General features: G+C 43.5%; 1 protein-coding gene and 1 long non-coding RNA gene across 2 annotated transcripts in view; both read left to right on the forward strand.

Annotated features, from left to right (window-relative positions):
- PLB1 (phospholipase B1) overlaps window positions 1–8,083 on the forward strand; it is a 119,222-nt gene extending 111,139 nt beyond the window's left edge. The window contains exons 57-58 of the mRNA XM_061155074.1: window positions 6,122–6,196; window positions 7,692–8,083. Of these exons, the coding sequence (XP_061011057.1) occupies window positions 6,122–6,196; window positions 7,692–7,895 (279 nt within the window). The 3' untranslated portion in view covers window positions 7,896–8,083. The remainder of the gene's footprint in view (window positions 1–6,121; window positions 6,197–7,691) is intronic.
- Window positions 8,084–13,539: 5,456 nt separating this feature from the next.
- LOC133064675 (uncharacterized) lies at window positions 13,540–24,135 on the forward strand. Its single transcript, XR_009694669.1, has 4 exons — window positions 13,540–13,839; window positions 16,062–16,229; window positions 21,423–21,504; window positions 23,013–24,135. It is a non-coding gene; the product is annotated as an uncharacterized LOC133064675 (long non-coding RNA).
- Window positions 24,136–24,894: the final 759 nt, after the last annotated feature.

The following is a 24,894-nucleotide window of genomic DNA, read 5'->3' on the forward strand; positions in this document are numbered from 1 at the left end:
TGATTAAACCATCCACACGCCTGCTCCTTTCCCTGCAGCTTCAGGCCCACTGTGACTTTGCCAGGCACCACTATGCAAATATTCCCACACCTGTCAGCTCCGCCAGCGTGGCCAGTATCTTCCTCGGCTGACTCACAATATTGACTTTCTCCTTAGCTGCACCACCTCCTCCTCCTCCTCTCAGAACAGCATGTAAGGAGGTTTTCTCCTTGGCCTACTTAATTGCAGGCTCAACCTCCCTCTGCTTGTGTTTTCCTGGTGTTTTCCTCCTGTTGACATCACAGTCTGCCCACTCCTGGAACTTTCGTCATCTCTGTCCGTCCAGGACCGGGAATTGCAATTAGAACACTTTGAGTTCTCTCCCAACCCTACTTCCACAGTGGATTTTTTAAACCAAAGTTAAAACAGTATAATTCCTGGGAGCAGTTGTGTTTCTCTTGATGATATTTTGCTTTGAAGTCCAGTTGTCTTTCAGTGACTAAGTCATTCAACTTCATGCTTTTAACCACCCTGCGCCTCTGCCCCAGTAAAGCCTGGATATCTCTGCATGGTTTCTTTTCTCCCCCTGCAACCCTGGGGGAATCCATGGATTCCAAGGAGGGGTGGGAATGCTAAGCCCTTGGCCTTTCCCTCCCAGTGTCCCCATCAGGGTATGGTTTTCCTACCTGGGGGTATTTGGGGTCTCCTGGGACAGATGGCCATATTGATGACTTGAGCATTACAGGACCCACCTGTCTCATTCTGCATGATTTAATGTAGTTCTGGCCTTTCTCTTCCAAAGCAGCTCGGTAGGTCTTCCCATTAAATGCTTCTGTTTCATAAAAGCAAGTGGAAGGGATTTAGATCTGAAAACAAAAGGCAAATGCTGCATGGAGACATATTATTACTACCACAAGACTGTTCATAGCTCCCCAGCCATACCCCAAATTTAAAAAACAGCAGCAAACAGAAAGCAAAACAAACCTAAAACAATCTATGAGTATGTTATCCTGCGCTATATGACTTGTGGGAATAATTACATAGTCCAGTGTTTTCCTCCAAAAGCATCTCAGATATAAACCTACAGCATTGTGCCAACTTCTCAGGTCATCTTCTTCCTGGAATTTCACCCCTAGAGTGACATACCAATAGTGACAAACCAATAGGACTGGAGAGGATCTTAGAGGTAGGTCATCGAGCCAGAATGATCTGTAACTAAAATACAGAGACATGGAACAATTTGTGAAGGGTTAAACAGCCAGCAAGTGGCAGAACAAGGATTAGAACTCAGGTCTAATCACCAAGCATCCTGGCTACAGCACCAGCCTGATAAGCACATATGTAACCGGTGAATTCATGTCTCATAATTAGAGTCCTATGACATAGTGTCTGCAGGCTTTGGCTGATACCCCGGGTGCCCCACTGTGGCAACAGATGCTCTTGAAACTGTTCTATCTCATGCCCCTCCTCTAGGAACAGTTTTTGCCTCCTTTTTCAGAGACTTTCACAAAGCCAGAAACTCCAACAGCACTAGGGCATGTTTTTCTCTTCCTTTTTCTTTTTTCTTCTTACCAACAGTCTCGCTGCCTCTTTTCTGATAACTATTCCTCCACTGCTGCCTGCTCCCTCTTTTGTGGAAATCTTAATCTCTTCTAACATTGACATCTCCCTGGGCATCTCCCCTAACACAAATCAGGAGACAATGCTAGCCTCCTAATTGGCGTCCCTATCTCCAAGGCTTATAGCTGTTAACACAGCTCTGGCTGTGTATTACAGTTATTTGGGGGCCCTTAAAAATAATGAATACCTACAACCACTTTGTATATCTACTAAAGCTGAACACATGTATTCCCTATGACCCAACAATTCTACTCCTATGTATATCCCCAACAGAAAGGTATATACTCATTTCACCAAAAGATGGACAAGAATTTTCATAGCAGCACTATTCATGACCCCCAAACAGGAAAACCCCCAAATGTCTACCAGTAGCAGAACGTGTAAACAAACAGCACATTCATGCAATAGAATAACCTCACAGCAATGAGACTAAAACTTTAACATACAACTATATATATAAATTTCAAAAACAAGTAGATATATACATGGTCTTATTGGGATGTGGATAGTGCTAGAAGAGAGCAGGAGGGAGCTTTTGAGTGTTTATTGTATTCTATTCCTTACCTGGATGCTGACTATGTGAGTATGTTCATTTTGTCATAATTTATCAGTGACTCATTTTTTATATTTGTTTCTATATGTATGTTAGCTTCAGTGAAAAAGAAAACAGTGCCTGGGCCTGATCCCCAGAAATTCTGACTTTGTCTGGGGTAGCATCTAGATTCAATACCTTTTAGATGTTCCCTAAGTGATCATTGCATAGGGTTTGTGAACTACTGCCTTAGATCTCCTCTCCACAGGGCAACCACATGCTCTCCATAAATGAAATATGACCAAGTCACACCCCTGCTCTCAAATGTCCGAGGCTGGCCCCTCCCCGGGGAAGAAAGGCCAGGCACACCAGGCCTTCCGGGTCTCGGCCCCAACTAACCTCTCCAGCAGCCACTCCTACCAAGTGATCTGCGCTTGGCAATAGCAAGGAGTGAAGCTTCCTGCACCACCCATGCTGTCTCCTGCCTCTGTGTTTGCCCTTGCTCATCCTGTTCTCTCTGGCTGCCCTTTCTGCCTCCTTCCCCTGGCTAGCCTTGACCCACCTCAACACTGGCACTGGCACTCAGGTGCCAGCTTCAACAAGAAGCCTTCTCCAAGTCCCCAGAGCAGGCTAGAGCCCCCTGGGACCCATCCTGTCTCAGTCCTGTCATTTGCCACATTGTTGTAGCCACCGTGTCTGTCCTTAGGAAAGGTGGGTTCTAGCAAATACAACTCCCTTTCCTGTGGGCTCCAGGTCTGTGTGACTCCAGTTCATCCATCCATCCACTAGGCCACTCTTTCCTGAGCACCACGATGCCAGACGGGCTGCCCCAGGTGCTGGGGAAAAGAGATGCCCTGCTCTTGGGGAGCTTCCAGTCTAGTGGGGAAAAGAGATGAAAAAAAAATAACAAGGTAATTTGTGACCACATTCAGGGCTTTTAAAAAGTTAAAGCAGGGTGCTATGACAGAGAGAAATGGTGGGGAGAGGGAGGCCTCACTGGAGAGTGACATGTGAACTGAGAACTGAATGTCAAGAGGCTGCCAGGCATGCTGAGGTTTCAGGCCAGGGTGTTCCAGGCAGAGGAAACTGGACCTGTGTGGGCCAGGAGTCAGGAATGAGCTTGAAGTGTGTGAGGAGCGTAAAGGCCAGTGTGGCTGGAGGGAAGGAAGCAAGGTCAGAGAGGTGGACAAGAGCAAGGGCTGGGTCCTTGGATGGCTTTCAACAGGGGAGCCATGAGACCTGGTGTACCCTCTGGCTGCTACATAGAGATGGATAGGAGGGAAGCAAGAGAGGAACTCGACCATTAGGAAGCTGCTGAAAGTCCAGGAAGGTGAAGGTGGCGGAGACCACAGGATGGCAGCGGAGAAGGGAAGTCGTTAGATCTGGGATGTGGTTTGGACTGGTTGGTGGTAGACGAGGAATAAGGGATGACTCTTCAGTTTGGGGTCAAGGAATCGGGGTGGACAGTTGAGGTGCATAGAGAGAAATACAGTTGGGAGGGGAAAATCAAAAGTTCTTATTTTGGACATGGTCACTGTGAGCTGCATTCCAGAAGTCCACCTGGAGGAATCAGGAAATGTGTTAAATGTATGATTCTGGAGTTCAGGGAGTCAGCAATGGAGATTTTGGAGGAGGGGAGAGAGAATGTGGGGATGATTAGCCTAGAAGTGCCATTCAAGGCCATAGAATTGACTGAGAGGCTCCTAGAAAAAGATTAGGGGGAAAAAAGCATAGGGCCAACCACCAAACCCTGGGGCTTTCTTCCAACTTTTGGTCTAGCAACAGATGAGAAGGACAGAAGGAGGAGGGGGGAGGGAAATAACAGTGTTGTATCTTGGGAGCCAAGAGAAGTATTTTGAAAAGGAAGCATCAACTTTGACAAATTCTGCTGAAAAGTGAAGCAAGACAAAAAAGAAAGTGAGCACTGAATCCAGCAATATAGAGATCACTGGTGACTTGACCAGAGCTTGAGTCAAGTGAGAGAGACAGATAGAATGGAAGATTGGGAAGTGCAGTTCAGTTCAGTCACTCAGTCATGTCTGACTCTTTGCGACTCCGTGGACTGCAGCACACCAGGCTTCCCTGTCCATCACCAACTCCTGGAGCTTACTCAAACTCATGTCCATTGAGTCGATGATGCCATCCAACCATCTCATCCTCTGTTGTCCCCTTCTCCTCCCACCTTCAATTATTCCCAGTATCAGGGTCTTTTCCAATGAGTCAGTTCTTCGCATCAGATGGCCAAAATATTGGAATTCAGCATCAGTCCTTCCAATGAATATTCAGGACTGATTTCCTTTAGGATGGACTGGTTGGATCTTCTTGTTATCCAGGGGACTCTCAAGAGTCTTCTCCAACACCACAGTTCAAAAGCATCAATTCTTCAGTGCTTAGCTTTCTTTATAGTCCAACTCTCACATCCATACATGACTACTGGAAAAACCAAAGCTTTGACTAGATGTTTCTTTGTTGGGAAGTGCAACAGGGGCTAAAAACTACTCTTCTAGAACTATGGGGAATAAGAGTGAAGGCAGTCCAAAAAAAAAAGGTGAAGGCAGCTGGTGGAGAGGTGGGAGGGGATTCAACCTGGGAGATAGAGGATACAGTAGATTGTGTACCAAGCCCAAGGAACCAGTAGAAACAGAGAAACGGATACAATCATCAAAACCATATGATTATCACCTTCCTCTACGCCAGTTAGTTCCTAGGTTCCTGGAATATCACTGGGAGTCAGCCAACCTGATCTGTAGCATCTGTTCTGTCTCTGGGTGGTTCTGTTACAATCGAAATAATGCTTTGTTACCTATATAAACCACCTCCTGCTCACACCTGTTTGATCTTCTCATTTGATGCTCACGACACCAGATGTGGAGTTGTCCAGTCACAGTTTAATGCCCCACCCCTAACCCTGGGGCAGTTCTGGAGTCCTCCTAGCCCCACACAGCATTATTAGCAGAGCCAGGACCCCAGCCAATGAGCCCACTGTGCTCTGTCCATTCACAGCAGCATCTCTCCCAGGACCAGAGCACCCTGTCCTCCTCTAATTGTTACTAACAAACAGGTACAAAAAGGCTTTAAGACAACAAAAAGCAAGGTCCTGGGCCAGGTGTGGTCATTAGCTGGCATCGTGAACTTGCACTTCCCTCCTGGGCAGTACCTGGGTATCAGGGGCTGATGAGGTCAGGAACAGGCGGGGAGCAGATCACGGGATGGGTGGAGGTCAGATGTTCAGGATGGAGTCTGGATAGGTGAGTGCCAGGGATCCATCTCCTTGGTGCAGGCCACGTGTCACAGGGCAGGGTACTGGCTAAAGATGCTGGGGAGGAGGTTACAGCAGCCTCCAGCTCATTCTCAGAAGGTCCCAGGATCAAATGCATTAAGCTAAACCTGAACCATAATTGCTCCCCAGGAGGTTTCAAGTAAACCTTTTCATCTATACAAAAAACACACAAAAGTAGCTCAAGCAAGAAAGCTCCAATTTCTTAAGGATCAACAAGTCAAGCGTAGTAATGATGTCATGGTAACCAGTGCATTTTCAAAGTGTTCCTGAAATTGACTATCCCCAGACACTTCAAGAAGTTGGGAAATATGCTCATCACCATTTTGTAAAGTTGAAAATGCAGAGTATCTGCATTCACAGCCACCCACAGGGATGCAGGAGATGGAGGTCCTGAGCCCTGCCTCCCCCTACCCCGACTCATCATTCACTGAGGCCTGTGAACGGGTCAGACTCCCCTGGGTCTCAGTGTCCTTTGCAGTAAATCGCAGATACGAACTCGGGGTCCCTCTGCTCTGATGGTCTCTGATTTGCCAATCTCTGAGTTAGAAGTCAGGTCCAGCTCTGGCCTCAGGGTGGCGAATGTCGCCCGTGGGTCTTGCCCCTTTGCTGGTTTCAGCAAAAGCGGGAACCTGGTGTGAGATACTCCTCCCTCCAACAGCGGGGGAGTGCTCAGCCTGGGAGGAAATCAAGGTTTCCTTTTCTCTCTCCAGCTAGAACCCGTGGGCCATAAGACCACCTCCAACAACTTCACCTACAGCCGAACCAAGCTCAAGTGCCCCTCCGCTGTGAGTAAGATCCCTCCTGTCTGGTATGCAGCAGGTGTCTGAGCTGGGGAAGGAGGGCCCTGGCCACCTGGAGGCACCAAAGTCCCCTGGGAGGCTTTACCATCGGACATGGTCATTCACGACCACCCTTCTCAAATCTCACCTCCCCTGCCTGCCCCTGACATTTCTCAGGTCCTCAGGCGCTCAGCCGGGAGTGAGGCAAGGGAGAAAGCACAGGCTCACTGAAGCAGGACGAGGCCCAGGGGAGGCAGATGAGCAAACACTGGCCAGACCCTCATCACCCACCATGATCCCGGAGGGTCTGAGGCATCCTCTGCCTTAAACGTGCACCAAGGAGCCCTCCCGCACTAGGCATGCTCCTGGTACTGGGGGCTGCAAGGCAGAGAAATAAGACGCCATGTCTCTGCTGGGTGCCTGCATCGTCTTTCTGGCTTGCCAGCACTCCCAGTGTCCAGGCCCAGACACCCTCCCCCAGACCACTGACAAAGCCCCCCCTCCCTGGCTCTTCTCTGTCCATCCTGTAATCATTGCCAGACACAGAGTGGCATACCTGGGAAGAATTCCAGTCTTCTCAAGACTGCTTGAAACCTTTCCCTGGTCCCCATGTCCCACCAAAGAGAGTCCAGACTGGAGGCCCACCTCCCTGTATCACCTTAGACACACAACTCTGCTCCTGGAAAACGGAGCCACTTCCCAAACAAAACCCATGATGGCCCCCGTCTGTGCTTCCACTTCTGCCGTCTGCTCCCCTGGAGGCTCATCCCTCATCTCCGCCTGTGGAAAATGTTCACATTCTACAGGCCCAGGTGTTGCCCCTTCTCTGCTGTTGTTCACCCTATCTCCTCTACACTCCCACCCCAGTGTTGGTGTCTTTTCTCTGCCTGCCTCTCTCAAGCCCTGACCCAGGCCCCTTGGTGATGTGATTATTTCTAAACATTTCTGTCTCCCAACTGGACCATGAACAACATCACATCTCAACCCTCAGGCACTCTCTGAGCTCCCAGCACATGCCAGCATGCCATCAGCCTTCACTGGGGGAGCAGAAAGGATCCAGGGAGGCAGGCCCTTTGCATTTGGGGTGCTTAGTCCACTACAGAACCAGCTGTCCTTCCACACCAACCTTCCCTATTCACAGGCACCCCTGGGATGGGAGGAGGGAAGTAGCTCTCCAGTGGAGGCCTAGAGGAAACAGAGGTAGGGGCTCTGCCAGCAACCCCAGGTCTCCCTTCCATGGGTCACCTATCACTTCCTGATCATTCAAAACTGAGTCGACAGGGAAGGAGGTGCTGGTGAGAAACCAAAAACCAAAGCGGCATCCACTTTGGATGCCCCTCCTCATTCAAGGGGCTGGGGCTCAGTGCGGCTGAAGGAGCTTTACAAACAAGAGAGGGGCTATGGAAACAAGGCCATTGCCCCCTCACTGGGGTGGGAACCGCACAAGCCTCAGATGGGCGGTTTTCTGGTCCCTGACCCAGAACTCTCACCTCCTCCACAGGAGAACCCCTATCTCCGCACCCTGAAGAACAGTCAGCTGCTCCAAGAGCAGGCTGACGCAGAACCCCCAGTGCTCTCCTGGGCCGTGCCAGTGGCGGCAGGAGGCGGCCTGGTGGTTGGTGTTGGTGCAGTGATGACCTGGAGAGCCCTAAGAGGTCGCCAGAAGGAAAACTCTCCCCTAAGTCTGAATACCATGAGCTTCTAGGCCTGCCAGCCTTGTGTGGGGCTCTCATCCTGAACTCCCCAGCCCTCCACCTCAGTCCCCCTTTCCCCACTTCAGAGGCCACTCCAACGCCAGGACACAGGAGCACAAATGGATAGTCATGACTTCCTGGGGCCTGGGACCTATCCTCCTGGAATTGGTGCATTTGAATAAAGGCCAAAGCTGTTCTATTCTTGAGTTTGCCTGCTTGGAGCGCTCACCTTCCACCTGTTGCATGCTGCAGGTGTGGGAGCTGGAAACTTTCGTGTCCTGTCTCAACCAGAACTGCCCAAGGGACGGCCAAACGAGCCTAGACCATCACCCTACAAGCCCGTTCTCCATCACCAAAACCCTATTTCAAATGTGGGGAAAATGCCAGTCACCATGGCTGGAATTGGAGGGCTTGCGGGCCACCACTGGGTACAACCCAACACACATCTGTTATGCACATTTCTGTACTCAGGGCAAGGTAGAGCACTGTAGTACCTCCAAGGTTGTGCATGTCATGGCCCAGCCCAGAGATGAACTCTTTTCAAAAGACAAGATGCTCTGTGACCATGTGATTCAGTCCTGGGCAGCAGTAGGTAAATGTGTCTGCTCTTGAGAATAGGAGTTCCTTGGGAAAGGTTTCCCAGAAGAGAGCAATTTTGAAATGTCATTTTACAAAAGGATTGGGACATGAACACGTCATATATCCTCAACCTGATTTTCTCAAGGTGCTACATTTAGGAAAGAATCCCTCTTTCTACACTATCAAGTTTATGAGAGAGCTAGAGAGAGTCTGTTAACACAGCCTCCCTTCATTCAGCCCCTACCAGCAGCAAGGCCCTCAGCTGAATTCTTACATAGATAAGCTCTTTTATTCAGCACAAAAACCCAGGGAGGGCATAATGAAAAACTCTGAAGACAGAACTAGTGATTGCACAACATTGTCAATGCACTAAATGCCACTGAATTGCTCACTTTAAACTGGCTAATGATATGTCATGGGAACCTCACCTCCATAAAAAACAAGCAAAAGTCCATTATCATCAGGATCTATGTACCTTTATGATCCCAAAGCCTGAGATGACAAAGAATATATCATCTGAATGTGTGGCTTTCATCAAACACCATTACCAACCTGAGTCCCAGTTTCTCAGACATTTCATCTATACAATGGGACAATGGAAATAAGAGTATTTTGCCTGTCTCCCAGTCTTGCTTTAAAAAACAAACAGAAGCTGTATAAAAGTTCTCTGTTCCTCTAAAACACGGCACACATGAAAGTGGGTCATTTTCTCTTCTATGAAGAGTTGAGCTAGGGTCTAGATTATTGGGGTCTTAGAGGTTCAGAGATGGGTTTGGGGACCTGGGAGTAATGTGTAGATGAAGACTACTTGCCTTCCACTCATGGAGGTTCCTCATCTTGTTTCTCTTTAGCAAAAATGAATAGTCTCTCCAGAGGACCTCCCAGTCCCAGTTTTCTAGTTTGAATTTCTGCTTCTGAACAAGAGGAAGCAGTATACCTGCCCCCACTTCTTCCCGTGGACAAAAAACAATGACTAAATAATCACACACCCTACAGAATGACCACATCCCAGCTTGTGTTCTTGGCTTAACACAGCATAACAACCAAGATAACCCATGAGGTTGAAGAATTCAACATTTTTTTAATTCCCTAAGTTTCCATTTCAGTAGCTCCTACTTCAAAGAACCATGAAATTCATAAGTCTACCCTCACTTGGATTGGGATTGAAATTTATACTACCTGAGTAATCTAGGAGCCCCCAGTCTGAAAAATTTATGAAAGATGTGGTCCCACACGGGGAACCAAGGAACACTTTGGAGAAATAAAGGGAAACCCCCGCTGGAGGGACTCAGCCACAAACCCACCCACATTCCCACCAAACATATGCTAAAAAGCCAAAATTTGAAAATACATGAGAGCACTTACTTGAACCCAGTGGTAGTATATATACACTGGAACATGCCCTTCTCCCCCAGGAAAATGTTCAGTCTAGTTAGGAAGTCAACCATGGCCACACCAGGAGCAAAGTCACCAAATCCTAAGAAAGCTACACCCTATGATACTTTCCATGGAGACTTTTTCATTCAAAAAAGATGGAATGAAAAGCATTAGTCCTTCAGTCATGTCTGACTCTTTGCAACCTTGTGGACTTAAGCCTGCCAGGCTCCTCAGTCCATGGAATTTCCCAGGCAAGAATACTGGAGTGGGTTGCCATTTCCTTCTCCAAGGGATCCTCCTAACCCAGGAATTGAACCCAGCATCAAAAAAGATCAGTGTGGATTACACTTGGTCAAAAGCCTTCATAAAGGATATGGAAATTTCAGTTCTGAAGGATGAAGAGGTGCTTTGGTTAGAGGCTGAAAAGAATGGGGTCATGGAGACTGGAAAACTCCATTTAAGTAGAGAGATGAATGAGTATGGTGTGTATATAGGACAAGAAGAAAGATGTTGTCCAGATAATGAGGATGTTTGAGCCAGATATCGTCAGGTTAGGGGGGACACTATGGCAAGGACAAGGAATTAATATGATTTTATTGTTATAACAGTTATAGTATCACGCTGTATTTGATTTGGGACTGAATGCTACTGGGAAAAGATTGGTACAAGACAAATAATGCCCATAAAAATTGACATACAGTGTTTACACTACAACAGACAAATGGTGCACAATTAAGCTTCCATATGCCTTTGATCATCCCCCCCTTTTTTTTTTAAACAGACGAGAAACCCAAGACTCAGAAAGTGTTAATTGGCCCAGAGTTATGGTTTCATTCCATAATGGAACATTCATCAAAATGAATACTGGTTTTCAGAGTAGGAGAATAACCCAAAAATACAACATAGATGATTCTAGCTGAAAATTGGGCTGAACTGCAAATAAATATGATATAAAATAAAATGTGATCTAGAAAAACAGGGATACATATTATCATCACAAGGCTGTGATGGCACCGTAAGTTTTTGTGCTTCCAATTGGTCTGAAGAATTCAGCCATCTCTAGCTAGTAAGCTTTTAAAAACTTACTATAGGACTTATCTGGTGGTACAGTGGATAAGAATCTGCCTGTCAATGTAGGGAATGGGTTCAATCCCTGATCCGGGAATATTCCACATGCCGCAGGACAACTAAGCCGGTGCACCACAACTACTGAAGCCCACACGCTTACAGCCCATGCTCTACAATAAGAGAAGCCACTACAATGCGAAGCTTGTGCATCACAACAAAGAGTAGCCCCACAGCTAGAAAAAGCCTGCACACGGCAACACACACAGGCGCAGTGCGGCCAAAAAGAGGAAAGAAAAATTAACTATAGGGACTCAGATTTACTTTGCTAGGATGTATGTGGGGTTATAGCAGTTAGCGAATCTTTTAATTAGGAAAAAAAAAAAATGAAGAAACAATCCCAGTGAGAATTAGTAGACATAATATATGACAGGAAACATAGGATTAGAGTCACATTTTATGTAATAGTACTGAAGACAGACTATATACAAGTAGATTTCAGAAGATTAAAGAGAAAAGACACTTAAAAGGTAAGAAAAAGGTAGTATTTTTTAATAAGGGCAGATTTATAAAAAAAAAACTAAGAACCAAATGGAAATTCTAAAAATAAAATATATTGTTATTAAAATAATCTTCATTAAATTTGTTCAAATAACAGATTAGAAATTCAATAAACCAACATGTCTGGTGTATTTACTGTGTATCAAGTACTGCTTTTAATAGTCTATATTACTCATTAATTCTCACAACAGCCCAATGAGATAGGTACAATGGTTATCCCAGTCTTCTAAGACAGAGAAACTGAAGCAGATTCACTATCTTTTCAGTCTTTTTGTAAGAATTCAATTTAAAAAGTAGATATGTAATAATGCACTCCCTTCCTATATCCATATGAAATCCAATAGATTCAATGGGGACTTGGTGAAACAACAATAAGGAAAATGTATTTGGTACCTTACAGTTTACAAAGCATTTTTATATGTTTTCATTTGATCCTCACCACAAACTTGAAAGCAAATTGCTGTATTGTTAAGAAAAAAATATCCCAAACTTAGAAGGCAGGCAAGAGAATGACCACATATCCTGTTAATGTCACTGTTGAACAAGCTTGCTAAAGAAATATTGTTATCTAAAATACACTTGTGTTTGACTTTTCTATTTGATTTAGAGCCCAGATACTCTGAAATTATGTTAACTAATGTATTTCTGACTGATAAAAAAAAAAGATAAAATCAAGGTTATAGTTTTATCACCCTGTAGAACATTAACCAGTTTTCTATTAGCAACATATTTCAGCATTCCTTTGGCCAACTAACAAAGTAAATTTCCTTCCTGAAATTCTCCTTTAAACCAAACTTGACCATCATGATGATTCCCTCGTTGATAACTGAGTTAAACTCTAGACGGTGGGATGGCATCACCAAACTCAGTGTACATGAGTTTGAGCAAGCTCCGGGAGTTGGTGATAGCAGGGAAGCCTGGTGTGCTGCAATCCATGCAGTCCATGGGATCACAAAGAGTCAGACACGACTGAGTGACTGAACTGAACTGAAAGTCTAGACATATGTTCATCCTATATTCATATGAGAATTTTTTTTAACTTCTTGAAAATACCTTTTAAAATTCATAAGGGGAAAACTTTTATTAATTATGAGAAAATATATAAAATGATATATTATAAAAAACCTAGTAAGGCTGAACAAGTGGAAAGCAATGATCCATTCCCTAGGTGATGGTTCTCAAATAAACATTTGCAAATGTGTCTCTTTGGGGAGATGTGTACAAGAATATTTGTGGCAGTGTTGCTCATAAAAACAATAAAGCCAGACATGAGATGACTATCCATCAATAATGGGCTGGGAAAATAACTTATGGTATATTAATCTAAGTGAGTATTTATTCATCAGTGAAAGTAACTACAGCTGCTCAGCTTGGGTGACTAACACATAACTGAGCAAAAAGAAAGTATGGCAAAGAACACATGTAATATGACTCCATTTAAACATGGAGATAGGCAGTAGAAGTAGTCAAGGAAATCAGTGTAACAATTATCAGAAAAATCAAAAATGTTACTTTTGAGAGAAGGAGGGGTTGGCAATTGAGGAAGGATGTACAGAAGGCTCCTAAGACACTGGAATGGCAATTTCTAAATGTGGGTGGTAGTTTCCCAAGATCTTGCTTGATTACTGTTCTTATAATTGAATGTATATATACTTCTTTTTGTATATATACAGACTTTTTCTGTATGTGTAATTCATATTTTTTAAGTTAAAAGAATGAAGGAGGAAGATGTTTTTATAAAAGAACTAAGCTAAATTAAACTGCTTATTCATTCAATGACCAGTTGAAGGGGGTTTTTTCCTGATTGCCACCTACAGAATTTGTGAGTATTCATTCCAAAGTCACTTGAGTGAAATAAATAGAAGTCAAAGTTGACCCAGGCAAAGAAAAAGAGATCCCACATCCAGCTGGCAGGGAATCTGCCTACCCGCAGCAGATCAGTTTGAGGCCAGCTCCTGAGCAAGCATGGGCTTCCCTGGTGGCGCAGAGGTAAAGAATCTGTCTGCCAATGCAGTGGAGCAAGAGATGCAGGTTCAGTCCCTGCGTCAGGAAGATCCCCTGGAGTAGGAAATGGCAACCCACTCCAGTACTCTTGCCTGGGAAATCCCATGGACAGAGGAGCCTGGAGGCTACAGTCCGTGGGGTCTCAAGAGTCGGACCACGGCTGAGAGACAGCACACCTGAGCAGCGTGGCATTGCTGGGTGGCAGCAGGACTCACCAGGCTTCCGCAACAGGAGGCCACTCGTGTGTACCCGCTGTGTTCTATGCGAAATCCAGAAGACTTGTCACTAGAAGCTTGTCCCACTGTTTTGCATCTAGCAACAAAACTGCTGCCATCAGAACACTGTCGCCTGGTGCTGGGTGAGCAGAAGGTGAGGACAATGAGAGCAGCAGGAGAAAGCAGAAGCTTCTCCTGAGTATATTCACTCGGATGGTGTTTCAGTCGCTTGAATTCCATTCTTTACAATCAAATAAAGTTTCAAGCACATGCGGGCTCTGGGAGGAGGGGAGCTGGGGAGCAGACAGGAGTATAAAATGATTCCCATCCTGAACTATTAGGATTGACCTTCTTTCTTCAACTGCAATAAAGCAGGGATAACGTCTACCTTAAAAGGCTATTAGCAGATTAAATGAACAAAACACATGAAAAGGTGCTGACAAAGGAGGAGTTTGATCAATGGCAGCTGTCATTTTTCTCATCCCCTGTGTGCAAACTGGGCTGACAGAGTGTCCACGAGACCTGCTCTCCTTACCCTCAGCCACTCTGCATTGTCCACTTGGGTTCTCAACCTAAGAATAAAATGATTGGCCTTCCAGCAAAAACTCAGCCTCCCCTGGTAACCTAGGAAGAGGCCTCTCCTCTGGATAGAACAACCAAGGCAGCAGCCGGGGTCTCCCACTCAGAGGTGAACAGGGCAGCTTCAAGTGCCTCTGATGGTTCCTTTCTGAGCATCAGTTAATTTGACTTGTCTGTCTTTGCTGATATCCCAAAAGGATATGAAAGAGGTTGACAGGACTGCTTCCTTCCAAGCGATATCATCTCGGTTCCTCTGACTTGGGGGATATCTCAGGGTCTAGGATGTAAAGGAGGGCAGGCTCACACCACCTGGTCCCCACATCACCTGGGAGGCAGCTGTTTCCTCTGCCCACTCCATCAGGGGACTCTGTCATGGAAGAAAGTCTGGTTTTAGTTGATTTCTGTACCTGCCTAGGTTTAGAAGTGGAAAAGCTAGCCCCGCCTTAGACTACTTAGTGCTCTGTGCTCTCAAAAGCCAGACAGGACCTCCCTGCACCCCTGTTCCCCATTTGTGGGCAGAGGAACACAGGAGGCCAAAGGGCATCAACCCCCTAGAGAGGAAGTGCCGGGCCTTGGAGTAGAATCGAGGATGCCCTGCCCACAAGGAGGCCTGCAGGGCAGGTTGGTTTTTTCCGCTTGCTGGAAAAATCACTCAGATCATATCTCCCGCGCCCAGGAAATCAATGATAATGTCATTATTCATGGAGCCTCCATTTCAGCCTTTCTCTTGCAGTTCTGTTTCTGTAACTCGTTTTACACAGGAAGGCACACGATCGGGATCTCCTTGGGTCTGAATTCCCCTGAGCAGACAAGAAAATAGTTCTCAACATTGGTCCCCACAATAATTCACCTTCTAGAAGGTGGCACAGGGGCCTGTGACAGCAAGCCCTGTGCTGGCACATATCACAAGGCCGTTGTGAAAATTCGAGAGGGTCTGAGCATTAAGCACAGAACACTCCTGGCACGGAGTAAACACCCCGTGAATTTAGCCACTATTAAGTGTTTTTCATAGGATGCATTTGATTGTTTTTGTCCCTCTGCCAAATGCTTATTTATGTATTCAATCCTTTCCCCCTGAGTTGATATTTATGTTGTTCCTATGACAGAAACATTTTTACCAATAGTTTTCATTCAGCCAGTCAGCTTATGGAACTGAGGTTCATAATCATGTGTCCTGTGTGGGCCATGAGTAAATCTCAGTGAGGAAGACAGGTCACCTCCAAGGTATTTACAGTCTGCTGAAGGCATTGCCACACACTTTCAATTATGTACCTGCAAAAAATATTAGCACATGAACCACAATGGAGAGATGTTTATTTATAAGTTGTACTAGCCCACTAAGCTCCTCTGTCCATGAGATTCTCCAGGCAAGAATGCTGGAGTGGGTTGCCATGCCCTCCTCCAGGGGATCTTCCCGACCCTGGGATCAAACCCAAATCTCTTCTGTCTCCTATGTATATATGTATCAGGAGACAGATATATTAATATATCAGTTACAAAATACATAAAAATAGATATTTGTAAAGAACAAGGTAGTTAAGATTTGGGAGGAAGAGAGCATTTTGATTGAATATATTTCACTACTTTCAAAATCTTGGGGAAATTCCCTGGTAGTCCAGTGGTTAGGACTCCATACTTTTGCTGCCTAGGGCATGGGCTCAATCCCTGGTCAGGGAACTAAGACTCCACAAGCTGCATGATGCAGCCAAAAAATAAAATCTTGATTGAGAGCTTTGTGATATGACTATGCAAAGGTCTGGTTTTAGGTTAATTTTCTCTCTAAACTTGTCTTCAAAGGTAGTCATGGCTCAAAAATAAGGAGAGAGAGAAGAAAGAACTGACCGCAGTAGGAGAGGCATCCTGTCTAGTCCTGCTCTTGGTTTCCTGTGTGTACATCGCCTCTTCCCAGTCAGAACAGGACACACTGTTGCTTTCATTTGCTTCCCAGAGCTCGGCGCACAGAAGGTATTAAACATTTCTTGCTAGAATTTTGTTAAGGATTTTTGCATCTATGTTCATCAGTGATATTGGCCTGTAGTTTTCTTTTTTTGTGGCATCTTTGTCTGGTTTTGGAATTAGGGTGATGGTGGCCTCATAGAATGAGTTTGGAAGCTTACCTTCTTCTGCAATTTTCTGGAAGAGTTTGAGTAAGATAGGTGTTAGCTCTTCTCTAAATTTTTGGTAGAATTCGGCTGTGAAGCCATCTGGTCCTGGGCTTTTGTTTGCTGGAAGATTTTTGATGACAGTTTCGATTTCCTTGCTTGTGATGGGTCTGTTAAGATCTTCTATTTCTTCCTGGTTCAGTTTTGGAAAGTTATACTTTTCTAAGAATTTGTCCATTTCATCCAAGTTGTCCATTTTATTGGCATAGAGCTGCTGGTAGTAGTCTCGAATCCAACAACATATTAAAAAAATCATACACCATGACCAAGTGGGCTTTATCCCAGGAATGCAAGGATTCTTTAATATCCACAATTCAATCAATGTAATACACCACATTAACAAATTGAAAGATAAAAACCATATGATTATCTCAATAGATGCAGAGAAAGCCTTTGACAAAATTCAACACTCATTTATGATTAAAACTCTCCAAAAAGCAGGAATAGAAGGAACATACCTCAACATAATAAAAGCTATATATGACAAACCCACAGCAAGCATCACCCTCAATGGTGAAAAATTGAAGGCATTTCCCCTGAAATCAGGAACAAGACAAGGGTGCCCACTCTCACCACTACTATTCAACATAGTGTTGGAAGTGCTGGCCACAGCAATCAGAGCAGAAAAAGAAGTAAAAGGAATCCAGATAGGAAAAGAAGAGGTAAAACTCTCACTGTTTGCAGATGACATGATCCTCTACATAGAAAACCCTAAAGATTCTACCAGAAAATTACTAGAGCTAATCAATGAATATAGTAAAGTTGCAGGATATAAAATTAACACACAGAAATCCCTTGCATTCCTATATACTAACAATGAAAAAACAGAAAGAGAAATTAAGGAAACAATACCATTCACCATTGCAACAAAAAGAATAAAATACTTAGGAGTATATCTACCTAAAGAAACAAAGGACCTATACATAGAAAACTATAAAACACTGATGAAAGAAATCAAAGAGGACACAAACAGATGGAGAAACATACCGTGTTCATGGATTGGAAGAATTAATATTGTCAAAATGGCTATTCTACCCAAAGCAGTCTATAGATTCAATGCAATCCCTATCAAGCTACCAACGGTATTTTTCACAGAACTAGACCAAAGAATTTCACAATTTGTATGGAAATACAAAAAACCTCGAATAGCCAAAGTAATCTTGAGAAAGAAGAATGGAACTGGAGGAATCAACCTGCCTGACTTCAGACTCTACTACAAAGCCACAGTCATCAAGACAGTATGGTATTGGCACAAAGACAGAAATATAGATCAATGGAACAGAATAGAAAGCCCAGAGATAAATCCACGAACCTATGGACACCTTATCTTTGACAAAGGAGGCAAGGATATACAATGGAAAAAAGACAACCTCTTTAACAAGTGGTGCTGGGAAAACTGGTCAACCACTTGTAAAAGAATGAAACTAGAACACTTTCTAACACCATACATAAAAATAAACTCAAAATGGATTAAAGATCTAAATGTAAGACCAGAAACTATAAAACTCCTAGAGGAGAACATAGGCAAAACACTCTCCGACATAAATCACAGCAAGATCCTCTATGACCCACCTCCCAGAATATTGGAAATAAAAGCAAAACTAAACAAATGGGACCTAATGAAACTTAAAAGCTTTTGCACTACAAAGGAAACTATAAGTAAGGTGAAAAGACAGCCCTCAGATTGGGAGAAAATAATAGCAAATGAAGAAACAGACAAAGGATTAATCTCAAAAATATACAAGCAACTCCTGCAGCTCAATTCCAGAAAAATAAATGACCCAATCAAAAAATGGGCCAAAGAACTAAGCAGACATTTCTCCAAAGAAGACATACAGATGGCTAACAAACACATGAAAAGATGCTCAACATCACTCATTATTAGAGAAATGCAAATCAAAACCACAATGAGGTACCATTACATGCCAGTCAGGATGGCTGCTATCCAAAAGTCTACAAGCAATAAATGCTGGAGAGGGTGTGGAGAAAAGGGAACCCTCTTACACTGTTGGTGGGAATGCAAACTAGTACAGCCGCTATGGAAAACAGTGTGGAGATTTCTTAAAAAACTGGACATAGAACTGCCATATGACCCAGCAATCCCACTTCTGGGCATACACACTGAGGAAACCAGATCTGAAAGAGACACGTGCACCCCAATGTTCATCGCAGCACTGTTTATAATAGCCAGGACATGGAAGCAACCTAGATGCCCATCAGCAGATGAATGGATAAGGAAGCTGTGGTACATATACACCATGGAATATTACTCAGCCGTTAAAAAGAATTCATTTGAACCAGTCCTAATGAGATGGATGAATCTGGAGCCCATTATACAGAGTGAAGTAAGCCAGAAAGATAAAGAACATTATAGCATACTGACACATGTATATGGAATTTAGAAAGGTGATAACGATAACCCTATATGCAGAACAGAAAAAGAGACACAGAAATACAGAACAGACTTTTGAACTCTCTGGGAGAATGTGAGGGTGGGATATTTCAAAAGAACAGCATGTATATTAACTATGGTGAAACAGATCACCAGCCCAGGTGGGATGCACGAGACAAGTGCTCCGGCCTGGTGCACTGGGAAGACCCAGAGGAATCGGGTGGAGAGGGAGGTGGGAGGGGGGATCGGGATTGGGAATACATGTAAATCCATGGCTGATTCATAGCAATGTATGACAAAACCCACTGGAAAAAAAAAAATAATAATAATAAAAAAAAAAATAAAAAAAAATAAAAAAAAAAAAAAACATTTCTTGCCTCAATCCCCACTAATACTGGTTGTGCTCCGGGCAGGGCTGGGGGACACAATGGTCACCACCTTCCAGGGCCCAGGACTGTGTGCAGGACTGCCTTGTGACTTCCATGATCCTTAGACACTTTGTCTTCATGGGTACCCTCTTCCATAAAAAAAATTAAATAATATATTTTACAAGTGTTTTGGCATAAAGACAAATATAATCCAGGCAGGATTTTAAAAAAGCAAAACGTGGTCATAGCTGAAAAAAGATTCCTCACCAAGATGGATAGTTCCAAACAGAAGATGTACCTGGTTGGTTGTGCTAAGTCATGATCCTCATTCAATCGTATAAAGGTTTTTGTTAAATGTCACTCATGAAAAACTCTTTTTCTTAAAGTTAATCTTTTTATTTTTTAGCAAACTAACTGAAAAGTGTCCCATTTTTCACAAATGGGCTCATACTCCCCGCTGAAGCCATTTTCAAGTTTTGAAGTTTGAAGTTTGTTTCCTAGATTTCTTTAATGTACACAGATACAAGAATTTATGGAGGAAGTTCATGATTGTCAGAAGCACAATCACATAAGCAATGCTTCCAAACATCCACTTTCCAAGTCAACTCCCAACACCACCTTTGTTTTCATTTTGTTGACTTTTAAAAGTTTAGTTTATTGAATTATAGTTGATTTGGTGGTTTTAGTCGCCAAGTGTCTGACTCTTGAGACCCCATGGACTGTAGCCCGCCAGACTCCTCTGTCCATGGGATTCTCCAGGCAAGAATACTGGAGTGGGTAGCTGTTCCCTTCTCCAGGGAATCTTCCCAACCCAGGAATCAAACCCGGGTCTCCTGCATTGCAGGCAGATGATTTACTGACTGAGCTATGAGGGAAGACCAATGTGTTGATTTCTGTTGTATAGCAGAGTGATTCTTTTTCATATTCTTTTCCATTATGGCTTATCACAAGATGTTGAATATAGTTCCCTGTGCTACACAGCAGGACCTTGTTGTTTATTCATTATCTATAATAGTTTGCATCTGTTAATCCCAAACTCCCAATCCTTCCCTCCCCACACTCTCCCTTTGCTTTTTTAATTATTATTATTTTGCTTTAGGCTGCTCTGGGTCTTCGTTGCTGTGTGTGGGCTTTCTCTAGTTATGACAAGTGAGGGCTACTCTCTAGTTGCACAGTGCTTTTCTTTGAGGTAGCTTCTCTTGTTGCAGAGCACAGGCTCTAGGGCATGCGGGCTTCAGTAGTTGTGGCCCATGGCCTTAGTAGTTGCAGCTTACGGGCTCTAGAGCTCAGGCTCAGTAGTTGTGACACACAGGCTTAGTTGCCCCAAAGTATGTGGGATCTTAGTTCCCAGATCAGGGATGGAACCTGTGTCCTCTGCACTGGCAGGTGGATTCTTAACCACTAGGTCACCAGGGAAGTCTCCCTATTTTTGTTTTTAAAGAGTACCTTTGCATATCACACTCTACAACTTACTTTCTGGAAGCAATTACTTCCTCTCCATTTTCATGAAATGAGGTTTTTTTTTTTTTTTTTTTTTTAATATATGCTAGGTGACATTATCAACAGCCAGTTGTCATCATTTCAGCAAGTTTGAAACAGTTGTCTATTGACTTTAAAAATGCATAATCCATCTTTAGTCTTGGTGGCTTTTACAAGCACATTGCCAAAATATTTACATGGTGACTCCCTATCTCCTTACAAAATGTTATAAGGATTCTATGACACTTAAAAACCTGGCTCTAGAAACAATAACCACATTGATAATATCCTATCTCTTCTCTATGCTTTTGGCTTTGCTGCGACAGTTTGCCAACAGTGATACAGTGAAAGAATTTTATTGATGGTGCTGTGTTTGTACTCTTACCCAGGAATCTTTTATTCTAGTCAAAGCAGTTAGCTCTATTAGTGAAGACATTTCCACAATTTTTCCAAAGTATTGGTTTTATTAAAAAGTAATTTTCTGTTGAGTATATACCTTCACTGGTACATTTTTCTTTTTTTAATGGTACACATAGAAAGAGAAAGAGCAACTGCGTATATATTTCTTAAGTGAAGTGATTCAACAAATACCATAGGCTAAGACATATTGGGTTTATCTATATTTTATCCAGATGCCCAATGCTTCATAATTTGTTCAAACACTTGGCAATATTTTCTGTGCATCTTCCAACAGTGAGGCCAGACAAGCATGTACCTATTCTTTTTGCAGTGTGTGGTTTCTCTTGTTTTATTTTAGTCATCATGGCATGTGGCTGTTTGCCTCGGCTAGTAAGAAAACCAGAAAAAGAAAGAAAGAAAAAGCCTCTAAACATTTACTGGTAAGTTTAGTGAATTTTATAAGATGTTGAATTCAGAACCCTATGATTTCAAACATCACTTTTATAAAGTGTAGTGGTTTGCTGACATGTTATCAAATGCTTAGTTTTTAAATGTCTTGTGAATCCATATGGCTTCATTTCATTAGCTTAGATCTGAATACACCATAATGCACTTAGGGAGGGGGTTATTATTACTAGGAAGAGGTACTTATAAATTCATAGTCTAATAGACTTCTCGACTTCTTGATAATTTCAGTGTCAATGTTTTGGGGCATGTGGTGGTTGTTTTTGTTTTGTTTTTGGAGGGTTTTTTATCTCATCAGGTCTGCTTAGATCATGGTTTTTCTTTCACAATGTGGCTTTGAAAAGCGCTTACTCTCAGGGCTGTCAGCTCCGCCATTTTTCTTGTGGCTTTAATTTGTCTGACAGCTTGTTATCAGACAGCTTTCAGCTCTGGTTCTATTACTTTCTAACTCTATGACCTGGGAGGACAGTCATCACACCACGTTGGAAGTAGACGATTGAGCAAAGGACCACTTTCAACCCCTCTGTGTTGGGTTCACATTACCACCCCTGGGAAACCACTCATACTTGTGACACTTGCATGAGAATGCCAGGGTCAACCCACAGATAAGATATTAGGGAGGTCAGCTTCTTTCACTGATATCAGAATCACCTGGAGAAATTTTAAAATTTTTAAAATGCAGATTACTGGGTTGCATCCCAGATCTTCAGAATCAAAGTTTCCAGGATGTCTACAGAGAGCAATATGTATTTCAACAAACTCTGCAACTAAATTTGTTTTGCATTACTCTATCACCCCACTGCTTTATCTCCACCCTGAACTGTTCAGGGGCATACTAAAAATTGAGAATAAAAACTAATAGAAAAAAACTTAAGAAAAAATAATTGAGAATACATTATTTATTTTAGAAAACAACTGTGTGGTTGGTTTGTAAGATAGAAACATAATCACTTGCTGATACATTCTATCTTAGCATTCCTGATAGTTACCTAAATTACTCTTAGATTCAAACTTGAAATACAGTGCTCATTATTTTTTCAACGTTAAGCCTATATTGTTATTAAAGAGTCTAGCTTTTCCCCTCTCTCAAACTTGTATCCCTCTCCTTTTCCTGGCTCCCAAGTTTTACATAAATCATGTGGTCAAAGCCAGGTGCTTTATCTTTTAACATTGTATCCTTACAACAACTTCATGAGGGAGACACGATTCTCATTTTTAAAATGAGACTGGAAGCTGGACCCCAATAAGAACCAATAACTCATCCACAGTTAAGAGGTTAGCAATTAGGCTTCCCTGGTAGCTCAGTGGTAAGAATCCACCTGCCCGTGCAGGAGAGACAGGTCCAATCCCTGGTCTGGGAAGATCCCACATGCCTCGGAATGACTAAGCCCATGTACCACAACTGTTGAGGCTGTGCTCTAGGGCTCAGGAACTAAAACAACTGCACCCATGTGCCACAACTAATGAAGCCCTTCTGCCCTAGAGCCTGAGATCTGCAACAAGAGAAGCCACCGCAATGGGAAGCTCGTGTACCACAAACTAGAGAAATAGCTCGTGTACCACAAACTAGAGAAATAGCTCCCTGCTTGCTGCAACAAGAGAAAGCCCCAGCAGCAATGAAGACTCAGCACAACAAAAATAAATAAATAAAATAATTTTTTTTTTTAAAAAGAGGTTAGCAAGTAACAGAACTTGAATTTGAAATCTGTCTAGCTTTGAAACCTGTGCTGTTGAAATTTTAAACACTAACAAGTGTTGGTGAGGCTGTGGAAGAACTGGAATCCCCATACACTGCTGTTGGGCATGCAAAATCATACAATCACCTTGGAAAACAGTTTGGAAGTTTCTCCTAAGTTTAAAATGTACCCTTACCATATGACCCAGCAACATATTCCTGTGTTTTCCCCAAAGAAAAGAAATATACATCTATATAAAAAGTTGAACAAAAATGTTGATAGCAGTTTTTCTCATAAAAGTCCAACACTGGAAGCTCAAACTAATGACAGGAAAATGGAATGAACAAATTGGTATACCCATACAATTGAATACTACTCAGCAGTGAAAACTACCAAGCCTCACAACATGAATGGATCTCAAAAAGAAGCCAAATATGTAGGAAATACTCTGTGGAACTTCCCTGGTGGCTCAGATGGTAAAGCATCTGCCTGCAATGCAAGAGACTGGAGTTCAGTCCCTGGGTCAGGAAGATCCCCTGGAGAAGGAAATGGCAACCCACTCCAGTATTCTTGCCTGGAGAATCCCCTGGACTGTGGACCCTGGTGGGCTACAGCCCACTGGGTCACAAAGAGTTGGACACAACTGAACAACTAACACTTTCATATACTCTGTGTGAAATTCTGTTTATATGAAATTCTAGAAAAGGTAAAATAGATCTATAATGACTGGAAACAGACATGTGGACTCCCTCGGCTGGGGCAGTGAGTGCAAGAGGGCTTGAGAGAGGTAATTTTGGGTAGTGGGACTGCTTTATATCTTGATTGTGGTGGGGATGCATTTGTCAAAACTCATTAGATACACTGAAAATGGGTGCATTGTATCATTTATGTTACACCTCAGTAAAGTAGATTTTTTAAAAAAAGCAACAACTTCCTGTGCTCTTTCCACTGAACCACATTGCCTCTTTCTCTGACTCTACCATAAATCACACACTCTGACCACCGGCCAAGTGAATGATGTAACATGCTGTGACATCTACAATGGAGGCCTGGGAGGCCACACAGCTGCCCCTGGTGACCGAGTGAGATTTTGGTGCAATATCATGTCCAAGTTCATTCCTTTACTGGGCTGTTTGAACCGAACTGAACTGAAATGTAGTTTTAGCCTGAGGCTCCATCCAGTGGCGGGAGAGGGGGGGTGAGGGGGGGCAGTTTTTGTTTTCCTTGTCATCTGTGCTGAGGAACAAAAAGGTAGGGTCTCCCTGGAAAATTCTCCACACAGGGCTGGAAGGACACCACCAAGGAGAGAAGTACTAACCATGCACCTCCCCTGGCACCACCAAGAAACCTAATGGGAGCCCAAGTCAGGAACAATGGCAAAGTTGTTGCCTACCCTGGCCTCCTTCTAAGTGTCTCCCGCACTGAGGAGGGGCTCTGGAAGAAGAAGGAGTGCATCTCCTCCAATCCCTGGAACTCAACATTTTTCAGTCACCCAGATGCAGCTTCATGTCCACCTTCTCCTTGACTCTTTTTCCAACTTCTAACTGCCAGCACTGCTACTCCCTAAGCTCTGAATTCGCTTGTTACCTTGCCTGCATAGGAACAGCTTAATTATACTGCGTATAAACCCAAAGCAATCTTGAGAAAGAAAAACAGAGCTGGAGGAATCAGGTTTCCTGACTTCAGACA

The sequence above is a fragment of the Dama dama genome, chromosome 11 (assembly GCF_033118175.1).
Source record: "Dama dama isolate Ldn47 chromosome 11, ASM3311817v1, whole genome shotgun sequence".
NCBI lineage: Eukaryota > Metazoa > Chordata > Mammalia > Artiodactyla > Cervidae > Dama > Dama dama.